The sequence below is a fragment of the Stegodyphus dumicola genome, chromosome X2 (assembly GCF_044657685.1).
Source record: "Stegodyphus dumicola isolate Sdum_Otavi_A_Nest chromosome X2, ASM4465768v1".
Taxonomy (NCBI): domain Eukaryota; kingdom Metazoa; phylum Arthropoda; class Arachnida; order Araneae; family Eresidae; genus Stegodyphus; species Stegodyphus dumicola.
This window is the reverse complement of record NC_140781.1, coordinates 125,498,247-125,514,964: the sequence shown is the minus strand read 5'-3', so window position 1 is coordinate 125,514,964 and position 16,718 is coordinate 125,498,247. Positions and strand designations below refer to the sequence as shown.

Below are 16,718 nucleotides of genomic sequence, written 5' to 3'. Positions count from 1 at the left end.
AAATGAATTAAGAGATGAAGAAGGTTTTGAAATATTACTAATTATTTTTCTACTAATTACTAATGATAAGCAAGAAAAATAAGGATATTAAAAGTGCTGGAAAAAGTAGTGCAATGCTTTTTATATTAGTTACATTACTATTTATACTCGTATTATTTCAATGTTATATGCCATTTATCAAAAAAGAAATTTTTGCTGCTTTTCATTTCAAAATTGCAGTTCAATCTTTTCTGAATATATAATGCTATGATTACATATTATTCCAAGAGTTAAGGAATTATGATTTGTTACAGTTATCTTTAATGAATATAAAAGTGTATAAATATGAACGTTTTGAGTCTGTATAACATAGATTTTTTTCCTTTTTTTATTTTTTTTCCATTTTTATCTGTTCATTTGTTGTTATTATTATTATTATGATCATCAAATTGCCGTACAATTTTATAGCCTATACAGTAATGCGTATTTATCTGTTTGCCTCAGGTAAAAAAATATGTAGACACGGCTCTGGTTCCATATAACATAAACTGCACCTTCATTCGAAGCTGTATTTATCGTAAGAAAGTTAATGTATAAGTAAGGTCTCCAGACGTATTAAATAAGTTTACGTCAAAATAAAGTAATTCAAGCGGTATTTAATGGAGACAAAATTCTTTTTGTTAAACATTATGTATTTGACTTAACATAGTCACCATTTATTCTTACACATTCTTCTAACTGTATGATTTTTTTTTAAAATCCAATTATGAACAAAAATTGGGATATGCTTTGGAACTGCTTGAGAATAACAGCTTCAATTCCATTATCAAAAAACAAGTAGTATGAATTTCTGCAAACAATTAAAATTCAGACTTTGCCAAATCACATGTTGAAACACTATAACGTTTTATATTAATTTACTCAGTTATCATAGTATTTTGACTTTAAAATTACCTCTGCTTTAGTCCCACCAGAATGCAAATTAGTTAAGGTATATAAGGGCAGAACTCTTGGCTTTGAGAGACAGTCTGTCATACCTCCTTGCTACTTGATTGATTCATCGGTTTTAGTTGCTTTGCTTCTTGAATATTTAGGGCCCAAGCCAATGTTTATTTACGAGCTTGTTAATTTATATTCTAAGTTTAAATCCTCTAAATAAACATCTGTTATGCTAACAGACGTCTGTTATGCTTTTCCCTAAATAAACGTCTGTTATGCTTTTCTCGAAAGCAGCGGAGGTTAATTTATGTTATTATATTAGTGTGCGTAACCATCTGGCAGATGTTAATAAACAGGTTCATTTTAACCCTTCATCTGATTAAGGTTCAGTTGATTACGGCAAAGCACGCAAGGGCTATCTGCATAAAGGGAAGATGCCTTCGTGGAGGAATTTCTAAGAGAAACTGGCTCGTATACACGTTACACATGGGGAAAACCACGAAAAGGCTCATGCAGCCAGCCCGTTTCCTGGGATTCAAACCCCAAACCGAACTACTAGTGTTCAGCGACTTTTACCGCTCAGCCGCGGGTAAGCCCCTTCATCTGAGTTTACATTTATTGTACTTTTAACGTAGAAAAGGAATTTGCATGTCTTTACGGTTCTAAGAGTAGGATTTAAAATAGTGTAGTCATATGTCACTGAAACAGTTCATCCCAGGCTTTGATCATCAAAACCCACTCATTTCTTCTTTATTACAGCTTTTCGCGCGCTGACCTTACTGGCGGACATTATTCACATTTAATACAGCGATCACCTCAAAATATTCCTATATTTCATATAAGTCTACGAATTTGAATCATCATGCAACTTTCTACCATCAAAATCTCGCCATCATTGTGGTAAACGGAGGCTAACTGCTGGCGTGAAACCAAGCTTGTAGATTCGATAGTTGTAATATCTACTATTACCGCCTATGGTGTACTCTGAGCAATATTTTCGATGATGAAATGATTAAATGACTGATGCACTTGCCCACCTTTCCCACGAATACTTAATTAACCAGTGTTCGGAAGGGGGGAATTAACAAAAACTGTGTTTCTGTGTAAAAAATTTAGAAGCCGCCATCATAGACACATTCACACGATTGTCTTGACATGGAAGCTTGGCTTATGCCCCTTATGACAGTAAAGCCAGCGTCTGAACGAACCCATGCTCTTCATGAACTACTCAAGACCATGAAATGAAACGAAGCTCACTTGCACCTTACAGCTGAAGCTGCGGAATGCAAACACAAGCAATTTCCTACACCATTTACTAAAGATGCCTTGCGATTAGAGACCTTACTTATCAATTAATCCATGGTCATTAATATTCTACATTATATGCACGATAACGGAAAGTTTTTTAATAAATTATTATTTTGATATTCTTCATGCAGTTATCTAATAAATGTAATATGAGTATTTTTAATACAATATTTTACTTTTCTTTCAGTGTACTGCCATTCATGAGACAGCAAATAAGTGTGGTTTCTATCTCAATACGACATCATGTCACGATTCCGACGGCAAGCTGGATTATATGTATTTCATATTTTGCTATCTCCAGCCTCAGTATTCTGGGGTTGGCATAGCAGTTTGTGTAAGAATCTCTTTAATTTTATAAAATTGCTTGTGAAATATGCTATTTTTTGTATTATCTGGCTTGACTCTAATTTCAAAATAAACTTAATATAAATCATTCTATTTAAGATGCAAAAAATTATGCAAAAGACAGGAAACTTAAACTATATTGTTTCATTTCATTGTAGTTAGAGTATATCCTCTTCGTCAACTTTGCTGCGCAACTCTTGGTGCTTTGAGACCAGACAGATGTTTCGAGTTTTAACTCTAACGTTTTAATTTCAGCGTAACTGTCTTTCTGATGTGAGTTTGTTAAGTTAGAATTTTAAACCTCCAAAGCTAGAAAATTAAAGATTTTGTTAACTTTCTACTTTAATTCTGCTTTAACGGCAAGTATTTACTACACTGGACTCAATTACCTGCCTTGCTGCATGTTCTAGACTCATCAAATAGTAAAAAAGATTTAAATAATGTTAGATATCTGTGTAGTTATTTGGCCAATTTTACGCTCTTTGGAGGCGAAAATTCCAACTGATTCGATGAGAGATTAGCTAGAGTAATGGAGATAGGGAAACAAAGTTATGGATATGAATATTTCAGGAAACAGAATGTTGTAATAAATGTAGTAATTCATGTGATTTTCGGACTTCTTCAAGAGATTTTGCTCAAAGACCAAAAGGTTTATTAAGTTGAAGAAACAGGGAGAAATCTATTTAATTGTGAGGCAGAGTATAAAATGGCTTATGAAATTGAACAGTAAGAAATTCAGGCGTTTCTTAAGCACAGTGTTTTAACAAATATCGAGAGAAGATTCACATTTCAAGCAAAGTAGAGAAAGCCAATATACAATAAAGAAATGCATACAGGGTAGTCATAAAAACCCCTTCCCCGATATATGAACCCCTAGTGACCCCTCCGCTCAACCAACGAAACGAAGTTTCATATTATTTAAAGGTATGCACTTGACAATGTGATGATGTAAAACAATAGAGCTCTCATGGTTACGGTTACAGCGAAAACAATTCGAAATTTTTGAATGGCAACACCCACTTTTTTCCTGCGCAAATTGATATGGAGTTGGAACGATACACGTATGATGAAAACTGCCGACTCAATATATTTGAAAAGAGCAGCGTTGTAAAGGACCAATGATAACATAAGAGAGGAGATGAGGGGGAAACGTCTAAAAGATTTCATTGTGTACAAAGTTTCAAAATAGAGTCGTCTCTTCAGTTTCGTGGCCATTCCACGACCTCACTCTGATGAATTTCTGGTTCTGGGGTTATCTGAAATATGGTGTTCACATCAAATCCATAAGATTTGTCAGAATTGTAAGATACCATAAAAAGTGAAGTTATACAGATTCTTCCTGCGATGTTACGTTCGTTATTGCTATCAACAATCTCCCGCATGCAATGCATTATCTTCTGCGAAGGTGAACACGATAAAAACTTGGAATTCCAATAAAAAATTTTTCCTTCTCCTGTCCTGTGTGTCATTAGTCCTTTACGATGCTGTTCTTTGCAAATGTTTTACGCTGGTAATTTTCGTCATACGTGTATCTTTACAACTTCATTTATGTTTTTTCAATGCACTGATCAGTTTGCGCAGGGGCAGGGATGGGTATTACTATTCGAAAATTTCGAAGTGTTTACATTGTGACCGTAACTTTGTTCTAAATCATTGCAATCTCGAGCGCAATCATTCAAATAACAACATCTGAAATTTCAATTCGATTGAGCAGATGGGACACTAGGCACTATTTATCGGGGAAGTATTCTTATGACCGCCTTGTATATGATGCAGTTCGTGTCTATGAGTTAATTCGCAAATGTTTATTCAAAAAATAAAATACTTCAAAAAATGAATTCGATTTTCTAAGTCAATCAAGCTAAATTTCTCAATCTGGCTCTTTGAAAGAAGAAAACTTCATAATTTAATCTTTCTCTTCAAGAACTCAATGAACCATGAGCTACTTCTTTACGTGAAAGAATTACAGAGTAAAGAAATAGATTATTTATATTGTTTTGATAAGGCGAAAATGCAGTTTTTAAATTATGTTACCTTAGAAAGCATATTTATTATTTGCTCAAGGAGTAGATTTTTGGGTGCACTAAGAAAACCCATGAACACGAAACAATATCTCATTTAGGACCTCGTACCATTTTCACTATTAAATCTACTTGAAGGCTAAAAAGTGTACTTGTTCGGCCTTTCTCAAATCTATTATTCCTCAATTTTTTTTTTTTTCCCCCTTACAGAACCTTTTTTTTTTTTTTTTTTTTTTTTTTTTGAAAGCAAAGCATGCTAAACGTAATCTGTTGGAGTCTTTCGTCTCTGAACATTTATTTTGGATTCAATGTCTTGGTACGTTCAAAAGCAGTAATTTCGTGTAAGAAAAACGATAAGCGCGTGAGGTCTTTCTAACAATGAGAGAATCATAAATATGTTTGAAGAAGCCTTACAGGAAGCCAGTTTCTTCTACGTATACCACTCTCGCGTTAATGCGAGACCCGAAACTGCAAGCAATCACGATGTTGGGAAGAAAATAAAATCTGGAATACAACTAGCTGTATTCAATAGATTCGACCGTTCGGTTATTGACGGGCTAAAGTGTAATTGATATGTGTTCATAGGTAGTTCAAATTAGTCATATATCGTTTCGTTTAGGAGATGCACTCGAAATGAATCATTGTTAGTTAACTGAGTTGCTTAATGATATAGTTATTGAAGTCAGTCATTCTATACTGGAATATTTATTATCCAGAATCTTATGTAAACGCTGATAATTTTCGCTTCCTCTCTGAGGAATTCTTAAAGTTAAAACAAAGCAATGAGGAAGCTAAACCAAAATCGTTACAGATATATCTGGTCACATTACCATTAAATAAGGCTACCATCTTAGAAGTTTCACTAATGTAAACATACCATTTCATTCAAGCCACAAATAATTTATTAATGAATAGCTTTTTTTTTGTGTTCCTTTTTTCATAACTAATTAACAAAATTAAGCAATATTAAGCGAGTTAATCATAAATCGCAATGATTTGCAAACTTGGAATTTGCATGAATCTGCAGAATATGAAACGAAAAATGTTGCATAAAAATGTTTACTTTATGCTATTTAAAATATGTTTAATCGATTAATAAATAGAGAAAAATTACAGTTCGATCCGCCAGTAATTGAATAGCTAATGTCGCGGAGCTAGCTAGTTTCGTCAGTAACAATTGCAGTTTCGTCTCGATTCGATTTCTAGTTGAGGACATAAGCTGAATGCATATGCATTTTCACACTTTTATCCGTAAGTAAAGGGAATACGAAATAGTTCCCTTAGAAAGTTCTTTAAATAGGCATTTCTCCTTGTGTGCTTTATCGAAATTAATTAGCTAGCCAGGTATTTTCATTATTTATTTTAATTGGTAATGATTATGTTTTAAGCTAATGAAGCTCAGAATGACCACGCAAAATGCTAAAATAATATTAATTTTTAGAATAAAATTTTCATTTTGTTTTTCTAGATGATTTGGCTTTTAATGCTTTTCATTGGACTCGGAGTAACAGCTGATGATTTGTAAGTATCATTTTAACGTCGTAACTTATGTATTGTGATTGACCAATGGATGAAGAACTTCCATTACGTGTTTTGCAATTCCTTTTATTGTTGTTTCGGAAAGGAGAAATCTTTGTGGCTGTCCACAACGTAGTGAAATAATCATGTTTATTGCTTCATCTCTTGTTTTTGATAAATGACATGGAAGAATTCTTGGGAAGGTTATGTACACAAGGGAGTAAAGAATGCTCAGATGAAGAAGAAGAGAAAAAAAAAAAGCTTTGTCCCATTGTCTCGATGAGTGTCAGTATTATTGAATTGGAACTTCCCGCTGCATAAAGAAGTTCCGGAGTTTAGTTGAATAGAATAGTTCCAGTAAACATTTCGAAAAAAAAATTCTTCACCTTTAAAAAAAAATATAAAAACTGTAAAGATTCTTTTCCTTTTTGCATTATAATACTCGGGTGTTTAAAGGGTAGGACAATTAACGCATCTTTCAGGCATCAAATAAATGTTTTTAAAACTTTAAAATTACATCCGCGTATTATTTCGAATAAAATAAATTTCAAGTCAATTTTTCGGTCATCCTGAAAATTGTGTCATTTTCATATTTCTTGAGAAATATGTTTGTTTGAGGATTACATAGGAATTTCTGAGACGTCAATCTAAAATAAAACATGCCTTTCTAATCTCTTTACTTAGCACACGTAATCAACTTTATTTAACTAGTACTGTTTTTTCATTTATGGTAATTTTAAAAAATCTGTCTTAAACATTTGTTATTTGCAATTTCGTGTTATATTTTCCAGAAATGTTTACTGCCTTTAAAATATGAGGGCATTTAAATATGATCCGGACTGCTGGATGTTTTGGACAATGATTTTGTGGCACAGGAAATAATTTTGGATATTTGAAATATCACATGTTATTTACAGTTCAGTGAGAGTTCGACCTTCTCAGCTGTGTGCAACTCTTGTGAGAATGTGAGCGTATAGGAAGTGTCTCTGTCTGTGGAACAAAGGATTGTTAAGTTTTTAATACGGAAAAGTATCTAAGCTTCTCTTGCTTGACTAAGCTTCTCAGGTAATATGCAGGGCAATATCTGTTGCCCACAATTAAGAGGAAAGTGTTTCTATATGCTCTAAATAGCCCAGATTCATTCCCTATGTTCCAGGGTGTCACCACAATGGTTGAAGAGTGGATACGTCTGCAACTAAACACTTTTTTGAGGACGGAAGCTCTCAGAACGCTGGGGAAAATGCATTGCAGTGCAAAGGAGTGTTTCGAATAATGACATGCTTTGCTAGCATGAAATCTTTCGAGTTTTGAATAGTTCCATTCGTAGGGATCATCTTTAAATAGAGTTTTGTTATAGCTTTCTATTGGATTTTCATCTCAAACAACTACGGATAATAAATACACTGATGTCCAAAAGTTAAGCAAGCAATGCAAATTAGCAGGTTTGAAAGCGTAGTTGAATTTGAAGACCTGAAGTACACTCATGTCCATAAATTAAGGATAATGCAAAATCAGGCAAAGGAAGAGTTAGAAGCAAACCAAATTTGACTTAATTGTAAAGCTTATTTATTAAACAAAAGGTAAAGAGCAAAAAAAAAAAAAAAAGATGCTATATGCTTGATATTATTAAAAAAATTAGCAATTTTTTTCTCCCTGGAGCAAATTTAAAAAAAAAAAAAACATATTTGCAAAAAAACAATTTTACATAGTTGGTATGAGCCCACCAGCGGCCGAGCGGTAAAGTCGCTGAACACTGGTAGTTCGGTCCGAGTTTCGAATCCCGCGAACGGGCTGGCTGCATGGGTGTTTTCGTGGTTTTCCCCATGTGTAACGTGTATACGAGCCAATTTCCCTTAGAAAGTCCTCCACGAAAGGCATCCCTCCCCTTTGGCAGATAGCCCCAGTGTGCTTTGCCGTAATTAAATACACCACACAACCACAGTTGGTATGATTGTTAATACATTGTATGTCTCCCAGACGATGCAATATAGTCCGTACAACGCCTAGGCATGCTGAGTATCAAATTATCGATCTGATCTTGAGGGATATTACACCACTCAAAAAGCAATGCTCTCCGAAGTTCCGGTAGACATGTAGGAGGTGGTTGACGGGCTGCTACTCGTCGGCCAAGCATGTCCCACACGTACTCTACTGGATTTAAGTCCGGTGAGAATGCTGGCCAGTCCATACGGGTGATATCCTCCGATTGAAGGCATTCGCTTACGATGCTTGCACGGTGAGGATGGGCGTTATCATCCATAAACACAAATTGTGCGCCCATGGCGCCCCGAAACAAACGTACATGTTGTTCCAGAATGATGTCCCGATAGATTTGGCTTGTCATGGATCAATTTGAACATGCAGGTCAATTCTGGAACCCAGAATAAATCCACCCCAAACGAGCACTCCTGCACCACCGTAACGGTGTCGTTCAATGATGTTTTCTTGGTGGTAACGGATACCTGGAGCTCTCCATATGAAAGTCCGGCGAGAATCAGACTGCAAGCTAAACCTGGACTCATCGGAAAACATCACACAAGCCCATTGTTGCGGTGTCCACAATGCATGCTCTCTACTCCGGGCTAACCGCAGGCGACAGTGAGTTGCAGTAAGTGGAACGCATCTGACAGGTCTACGAGCATATAGACCAATCTGCCCTAAGCGTCTGTACACGGTCTGCCTTGAAATTGTCGTACTAGTGGCTGAAGAGAGCTGACGAGACAGGTCTGAGGCTGTACTCCGCCTGTTTCTTTTGGCAGTAACTGCCAAATACCGGTCCTCATTCGGCGTTGTGACTCTGGGGCGACCTGTGCTGTAACGTCTACTCACATTTCTATCATCTTGGAATCGTTGCCAAAGCCTGGAGATGACACTGTGTAATTCCGAGTTCGACTGATACTTCCAGTTGGGTACGCCCACATTCCAGACGGCCGATAATTCTACCACGTAAAAAATCATCCAAATGCGTCCTTTGTGTCATAACTATTCGGTTGTTGCACTGAAATGCTTATAAAGCACCTGCGAAGAATTTTACTTCTTTGCCTGTATTCCTTATATATCAGTCTCTTACACTCTCGTCATTGTGACGTACTATCGCTGTGATCTGTTTACTGCCTGAAATTTGCATATGATTCTTGAAGATGTGTGTAGTGATTTTACAGGTGATATATTTATTTTAGAGTTCGATTTCCGCGTGATTCCGAATTATCCTTAATTTATGGACATGAGTGTATATTACAGATGGTATACAGAAGTATATTACAGTCAGTTGCAGAACGGTATATTCGCTAACGTCGGTCGCTATAGCTGCCAGCATTCTGAAAGTTGATTTTAATGCTAATTTGAATTGTTTGTAACTTTCGTAGGATAATTTTTGATTACATTCGTGTTTCTATGTCTGTGAAAAGACGAATGGCAGATAGTGACCCATGGCATGCTGTAAGAAGCATTGAAGCAGGACAGTCAATCAAAGATGTTTCTCCCTTCCTTGACATTGATCATTGGGTAATTTCTCAAATAGGGAAACAGTTCCATACAAGTCAAACAGTTGTTCGAAGACCTGTCTCCAGTTGACCAAGGATTAGCACTCCTTCTGAAGATCGGTATATTACTACAGTAGCCAAACGGAATCGACGAACGACCTCCAACTGTTAATACAGCGTTACTTAGTAAGACAATATCTGTCAGTACTGTTCATTGAATATTTCACATGAATGGATTGCACGCCTGAGTACCACATGTTTATGTTCCACTAAGCATCCAATTCATAAAAGCAAAATTAAAGTGGTGGATTCATCAAAATTTCAATCGGACTTTCTTAGAATGGGACATCGCCCTATTCACGGACAAATCCACATTCGCACTCGAATCAAAAGCTAAATGTGTAAAAGGGTCTGGAGAGAATACGGAATTAAGCCCAGAACATCCCGCATTCAAAAGCAGCAGCATCATGGTGGAGGCTGAAATTTCAGTGAGATGTCGCACCTAGTTTCACATGTTTAAAGATAGTTCTGACACGGCTGTGGAGTCTCGGGATGAAGTCCTACACCCCGTTGGGAGAATATACGCTGAAACAGTTACAGCTGGTTTCTTTCCTTATGGAGGATAATGCCCGTCCCCGTCGAGCCAACATTGTTAACGAGTAACTGAAGTGCGAAGGCATTTCTCGTACGAAGTGGCCGCCGTATACCTTTTAGAAATCTTTGACATGCCCTCGATGGGGCTGTTTTTATGCGTTTACCCTTGCCAACTAGTCTCAGGCAAGTGGAAACTGCTCTAATGGAGGATTCAGTATTGCTAGTAGTTGTAGCATTTAATCTCCTCACTGAAAGCATGGTCAACTGCTGTAAAGTTTGTGTAAAGGCCGGGGTGGTCACCAGTTTTATTTGTTTAAATTTAAACATAATTTTTTATGATTTTAAAATTGTTTTTAAATTCTTCTTTTCTCTTATGACCAAACACAGTGAAAGCCAATGATGCATGTCATTGGTTTTAATAACTTTACCTTTCCATTTTTGTTGATTTTACCTTCACGTGCTTAACTTTTGGATGTAAATGTATTATTGTATTATGCTAATTACAGTTTTGCATGACATTAGTATCTTTCATATAACACTGAAAGGTTTTCTAATTTTTGATTTTAGTTTTTTCTTGCATAGTTGTTTCAAAATTCTTTATTTCATTTAAAAATAATTTTGAAACTTCTAATCAATTTTGTGTCGATTTTCTTGCAGCTTGTGTCCATCTCTTGTAGTGATAACAAAGACTCTTCGTTTATCGCAGAACATAGCTGTATCCTTTTTTAAATGTATGTTTATTTCCTTTATGAGCTGCCATAGTGGGCATCAGCTGCTGTGCTACCAGTAACATTAAGTACAAAATTACTATTTTTAGCCTCAAAAATCATTCTTATAGCATGAAACACAGGGTGAATCAAAGTGATACAGGCAAGCTGTTAACTATACAGACTTGAAATAATATAGTATTTTGAAAAGAATACCCGAGTTTAGGGCCCTGATAGAAGTGAAAAAATTTATGAATATTTCATGTTTAATGGTAAAACTATGATCAAAGTTATATACTGTTATGGCATGCTGGAACTACGGCTGTTGTCATCACTTCTGAATAAGAGATCCAGCTTTGTCTTTCAGTATGATAAAAATTTCCTCATAATCCGTTTTAGCATTACACCCAACTTCTTGATAGGTTTTCTATTCTTGCTGAATGATTTCTTGATGAGATTAAATAATCCCTTAATACCGCAACTTTTTTTCTTTCTGGAGTTTAAGAACTGCCTTTTCCCTGAGCTTGGTTGATGTGAAAGATAATATTTGCAGTGAACAAACAACGTGGATTTCCAAGTAACTAACCGGTGGGTGCTTTTTCTGTGCGGAAAAGTCGAAAGTTATTTTGAAAATGATGCCGATATTGGACTCGGGTAAAAAAATCTTAGTTACTATTACAAATAAAACGTATTTTGTGTTAATGCTTTCTGTAAATATTAATGCTTGTAATCGCTTTTGCCATTTTGATCCATGCTGCATAACATGAAATTAAGTCTTCTACAACTGCATAGTTTTATTCATTTGTTATTATTATTATTATTTTTTTTTTTCAAAATAAAGAATTAAATTTTTATAAAGCTAAAATTTTACTTTCGAAATGGACAATTTTTTATATTTCAGTAATCAGATGTAAAAAACCAGAGAATGAGTGTGATATGATTAGGGTTACCAACTCTGTCCTTTCGTCATAAAGAACATTAAGAATATATATATATATATATATATTAGTTCATTTTTAGTGCTGTAAGTTGTTGGAATAAAATTAATGTTGACGCGAACGTACAAGTTTCGACAACAGATTAATGAAAAAAGTTTTATTTTAGTAAATTAAGTAATAATATATTCATTTATTAAGCACAAAAGAGGCATTATTAAAACACTCATTAGAATTCAATTAAAAAAGGCTAATTTATAAATGCATAAAAACTTATAAAGGTATATTTGAAACTTTCAAAACTAAAGTAAACATTTAATTTTTAAAATTATATTTAATTATATTTATTCTGATATTTTTGAGACGTGAAAAATATGCAGCACTTCTTATTTTTTCAGCAAATTCTGCACAACGTTCGTTTAAATGAAAATATGCAGTATTTCCTCCCGTATTTTTCTCCTTAACCTTTTAGTGTTTGTTAAATTCTGAAATTTTAAAAATATTCGCATTTCTCTTTTTGTATTATGCATAGGCTTCCCTCTGAGTACTAGTTTATCGGTAAATTTTGTTCATTCGATTACTTTTATTTTTATTCAGTGTATTTATTCAATTTGTATTTGCATTTTTGTATTAGCATTTCATTCATTTTATTTTCCCTTGCATTTACTATTTGAAAAGTATTGTGTGTAGATTCTTTGTTAAGCTAATCTGACGTTGCCGATATTCTTACACTTAAGAAACTTTCAAAATGTGTTATTTCACCTTACTTCTATTGCTTACGTTCCAGCTCATCGTAGCCTTATCTATTGCTGACGCTTTCGTTCTTTCGAAATCCAGGTCATTTATTCGCGCCCTTCTTCTTTTTCCTCCGACGTTTGTCTTCGGAACTATGGTTAAGACGCATTCATATGAGGTGCCCTGGGGCTGTAAAAGGTAATTGAGACGGATACGTGAAACTGGCTCAAATATCATCATACAGTGCAATGTTAATATTACTATGTATTTTAAGTTTCTTTTAAAGAAATAATATTGTGTTTATCTATGATTGCTTTTCATTTCTTAGGTTCTTACTGTAACCGCGTTTTTTGGAAATAAAATTACTCGCATAATTTTTCCCTCTTGATTTTCGGACGATATAATAAGTTAAAAAAAATGGAGGGGGTGAATATCGGAGGAAATACGGTATGAATAATAAATTTTTTATAAATTCATCCGAGCACCTATTCCGTTCATTTCTCCATTTAGTTGACAAGACATTAAAAATTCTTTTAAGTATGCTGATGTTGCAGAAATGAAAACACATACGGAAGTATTTTTAATATATTCATATATTTATAGTCAGCATTTTTTTTAGTCAAGTGTAACTTGCTACTTCATGTTTTGGATTCTTGTAAATTTTCTTGAATTAATGTTACTTCGTCAAAACGGTAACTGATAATCCAACTTTTCTTTTAGGATCGAATCTTAGGTAACTTTAAAAAATTTCTGTTGCGCTGAAAACGAGATATTTAACAGACCTAGAATTGACGATTTGACAAACATAGAATTTTCATTAAAGTGCTCTAAATAAGTATTTGAAGAAAGTAATAATTTAGTCTTTAAAAATCTTTGAGATTCTGCATTGTTTAATTTCACTATGTTGACGAGCTTGAGAGCCCAAAAATTCCTCATCGCATCGAGATTTAAGCTTGTTTCTTAAGTTGGTCAAAACTTTAAAAATATCTAAACCATAGTTTTTTTCCTATCCAGTTCTTCAACGTCTAAACTGAATATCGACATTAAATTTCGCTAGAAAAATGAATATATTTCGGTAATCCGTGTGATTTCTATAGAATTATCATCAATTAAAAGCGGGTTGAATAGTTATTTAGAAAAACCAATTGGTTTGCTTAAAGAATGCGAACTTAAGAGATTTTTAGTTTGGAAATAAAGGACGTTTGTCATTTCTTTTGAACTCAAAAACTGACAAGGTGATTGAATGCTGATTAGAGCAAAGTCCTCTCTAAAAACGGACTATTGGCAATCATAGATACGATATATTTTCAACATTTACCTGGTGATAAAGGATATGAAAAAAATTGCTCTCATGCTATGAAAGTTATAAAATCTAGTAGATTCAAACGCATTTTAGTATCAATAAATTATGGTTTATTTTCATGCCCCACCGTAGATCAAAAACACCATAGGCCCTAAACTTGATCATCTAAATAATTAGCTCTCTAACGTATTAATAAAAATACAGCAGAACTACTTAATATAGATATAAATAAATAGCATTATATACGATTAAATACACTGTAGTTTTATTTTTACTAATAGTTATTTTTACTTTAATAAAAGTTTATACTTTATTTTACTAATAGTTATTTTTATTTTTAAGACAGCTTTATTCCTAGAGCAGACTTCTGAATTTAATTAGCCCCTTATTTTTATCATTTTAATTTGGGTATTTTCACTTTCTATCTTGAAAAAGTTTAAACTACCAGTGTTGAGCGATTTTAATGTTACAGCAAATATTTGTTACAGACACTAAAATAATCACATTATCTGTAGTCTGTATAACCATACCTCAATGCATGTTTCTGGTTCGCATACACGTTACGTTTTAATTTCCTGCCAGCTCTGATAGTTGTAATTATTCTGCTTTGCTTTCTATCGCTTCTGAAACCTTGGTTTTATTGTTCTGGTAGAGTACTGATCCATCTTATAGTAGTATTTAATTGTGTAGCTTTGACAACTGTTCCACGTTTAACTTAAATTGTTCTGCTCAGTTGCATCACTACGAGTTGTGCCTGATATTGTTGCTCAAGAGAATACATTTATATTCTGAATTTTGTTTAAATAAATAAATAAAAAGATTATATAAAACTTCTCACGAACAATTCAGATGTAGCGATGATTCGTTTTACGTCTGTTTAGAAGTTTGGGCCTAATTAATATTACTAGATGAAGTAAAAACGTGCAACCTTTTTTCAAATTTTTATCTCATGTTTTGGACTTCAGTTTGTCGCCAGTATCTCATTAAGGTTTCACCTTTCCTATAATTGTTTTTATTTCCTACATGAGTGATTATAGATGAAGATATCACATTTCTCGCTCAAATCCCGATTAAAATAGTCTGAGGAGTCTTATTGTAGTCTTATTCCATGCTCCCCAAAGCGCATTTTACTTGCTTTTATTACCAAAAAATATGGTTACGAATAACTTTACAATTGTTTAAAGTCTTTTGAAATCAAGGACTAGAGATTTTCTTTATCTATGCTTTCCTACCAGAATCAGTTTTCAGTTTCACGCTTTATGCGAAATAGGCAGAAAACTAGTATCTAAGCTGAGGTCTGAAGTACTTCAGTTAGAGAGCTAGAGTAAGAGAGCTAGCGAAAGAGAGCGTGTTCTGTCTTTTCGGCCACGTTGTGGCTACGAGTTAAAGCTTGCCAATTTACAGCCGTGCTAATTATGTGCCTGTTAGTCTACGCCGGTAACTTTTGATAACAGCCAACTACGCGGCAAGACCTCTGTGCAGCTCAGGCTGTTTAGTCTACTTAGCATTAATTGAATTTTACATTTTCTATTTTAAGTTCAAGCCAAAAGTGTTGGCTCCCTGTACGCCCAAGAGATACCAAGAGATACTCTGTAAATACCTTGCAGCATAATAAAACTGAGACGCTGTATGCCAATACTCTAAATTTGTTAACAATTACATTATGTTCGTTGACAATAATAAATCTCATAAAATCTCTGTCTCTTTTAATACAAAAATCGATTTTAAAAATTCAGATTTAGACTTATACTTGTCAGTGACCTGTGAGAGAAATTTGTTTACTTTTCTTTCAAAACAGAACAGTCGTATACATAAAATAGAGAGCATCTACTTCAAAGGCAGCCTTTCAACAACAATATTTGACGCTTTTATTTAATTTTTAATTAATATTAATAATTTTAATTAATTAATATTTTTGTGGTTAAAGGTTAATTGGGCAAGTAAAATAGTCTATTATTCTTTCAAATTTTGTATTAGAATCTTCCCGGATGAAGATTGAGATGGGCTTCTTCTGAATCCCATCTTTCTTGCATCATTTACTTTTTGAGATGAGCTTTCGTAATGTTTTCTGAGCCTTTTGTTAGTAAAAATAGCACCTGTAAGAAGTTTTTATAAACAGAAGCTCAGTGTTGGGGACTGCAGATTGTAAATAATGCCTTCTAAGTTATTCAATATTTGGCTGAGATTAGAACGAACAGTAAAGAATGTATCTTAATTTGTAATAAATAAAAATATCATCCACGTCATTTAGGAGCTCTAGAGCTCCTTTTTACTCGTACTACTGGTTAGGTTAGAGAGGAAAAAGACTGAAAAGATATCTGGGTTATATGTATATGAAAAGTGCTTTCCATTATGGTTGCAATCAGACGCTGATTACAGAAGATATAAAGATAGAAAATCAATTGTGTTAACAAAATATGTGTTGCAAATTTTACATAAAGTAGCGTAGTTATCAACACTTATCAGCCAGCACTGATCAAAAACCACTTCAAAAAGACTTGGACTCTATTATATCAAACAAAAAGTGATAATGTTTTATGCGTAACGAAATCTGTGTCTTACATATATATCATTAAGTACTACCATATAGTTGAAAGTTAAAACTCGAAGGATTAAATGTCGATATTGAGGCCCACACTGAAAGAAGGAATTAAATTTTTAGTACATTAATGAAGCTGCTACATTCCAACTAATATGTGCTATATGTGTATGTATAAAACTGAAAGGCTCTGATATTGCTCCCTTGATGAAAAAAATGCACTTAAATAAATGGTGCTGGCGATATCTTGATACTTTTCATTTCTCTGGAAGAGACATTTTGCTGTGCGTTTTTCGAGAGTTCAAATATATTT

The 16,718-nt window shown here is 34.0% G+C and overlaps 1 protein-coding gene across 1 annotated transcript in view; it reads left to right on the top strand.

Annotated features, from left to right (window-relative positions):
• LOC118195330 (mitochondrial sodium/calcium exchanger protein-like) overlaps positions 1–16,718 on the top strand; it is a 119,140-nt gene that overhangs the window by 39,544 nt on the left and 62,878 nt on the right. Inside the window, exons 3-5 of the mRNA XM_035366631.2 lie at positions 2,414–2,560; positions 6,061–6,113; positions 10,844–10,901. Coding sequence (XP_035222522.1) covers positions 2,414–2,560; positions 6,061–6,113; positions 10,844–10,901 — 258 coding nt within the window. The remainder of the gene's footprint in view (positions 1–2,413; positions 2,561–6,060; positions 6,114–10,843; positions 10,902–16,718) is intronic.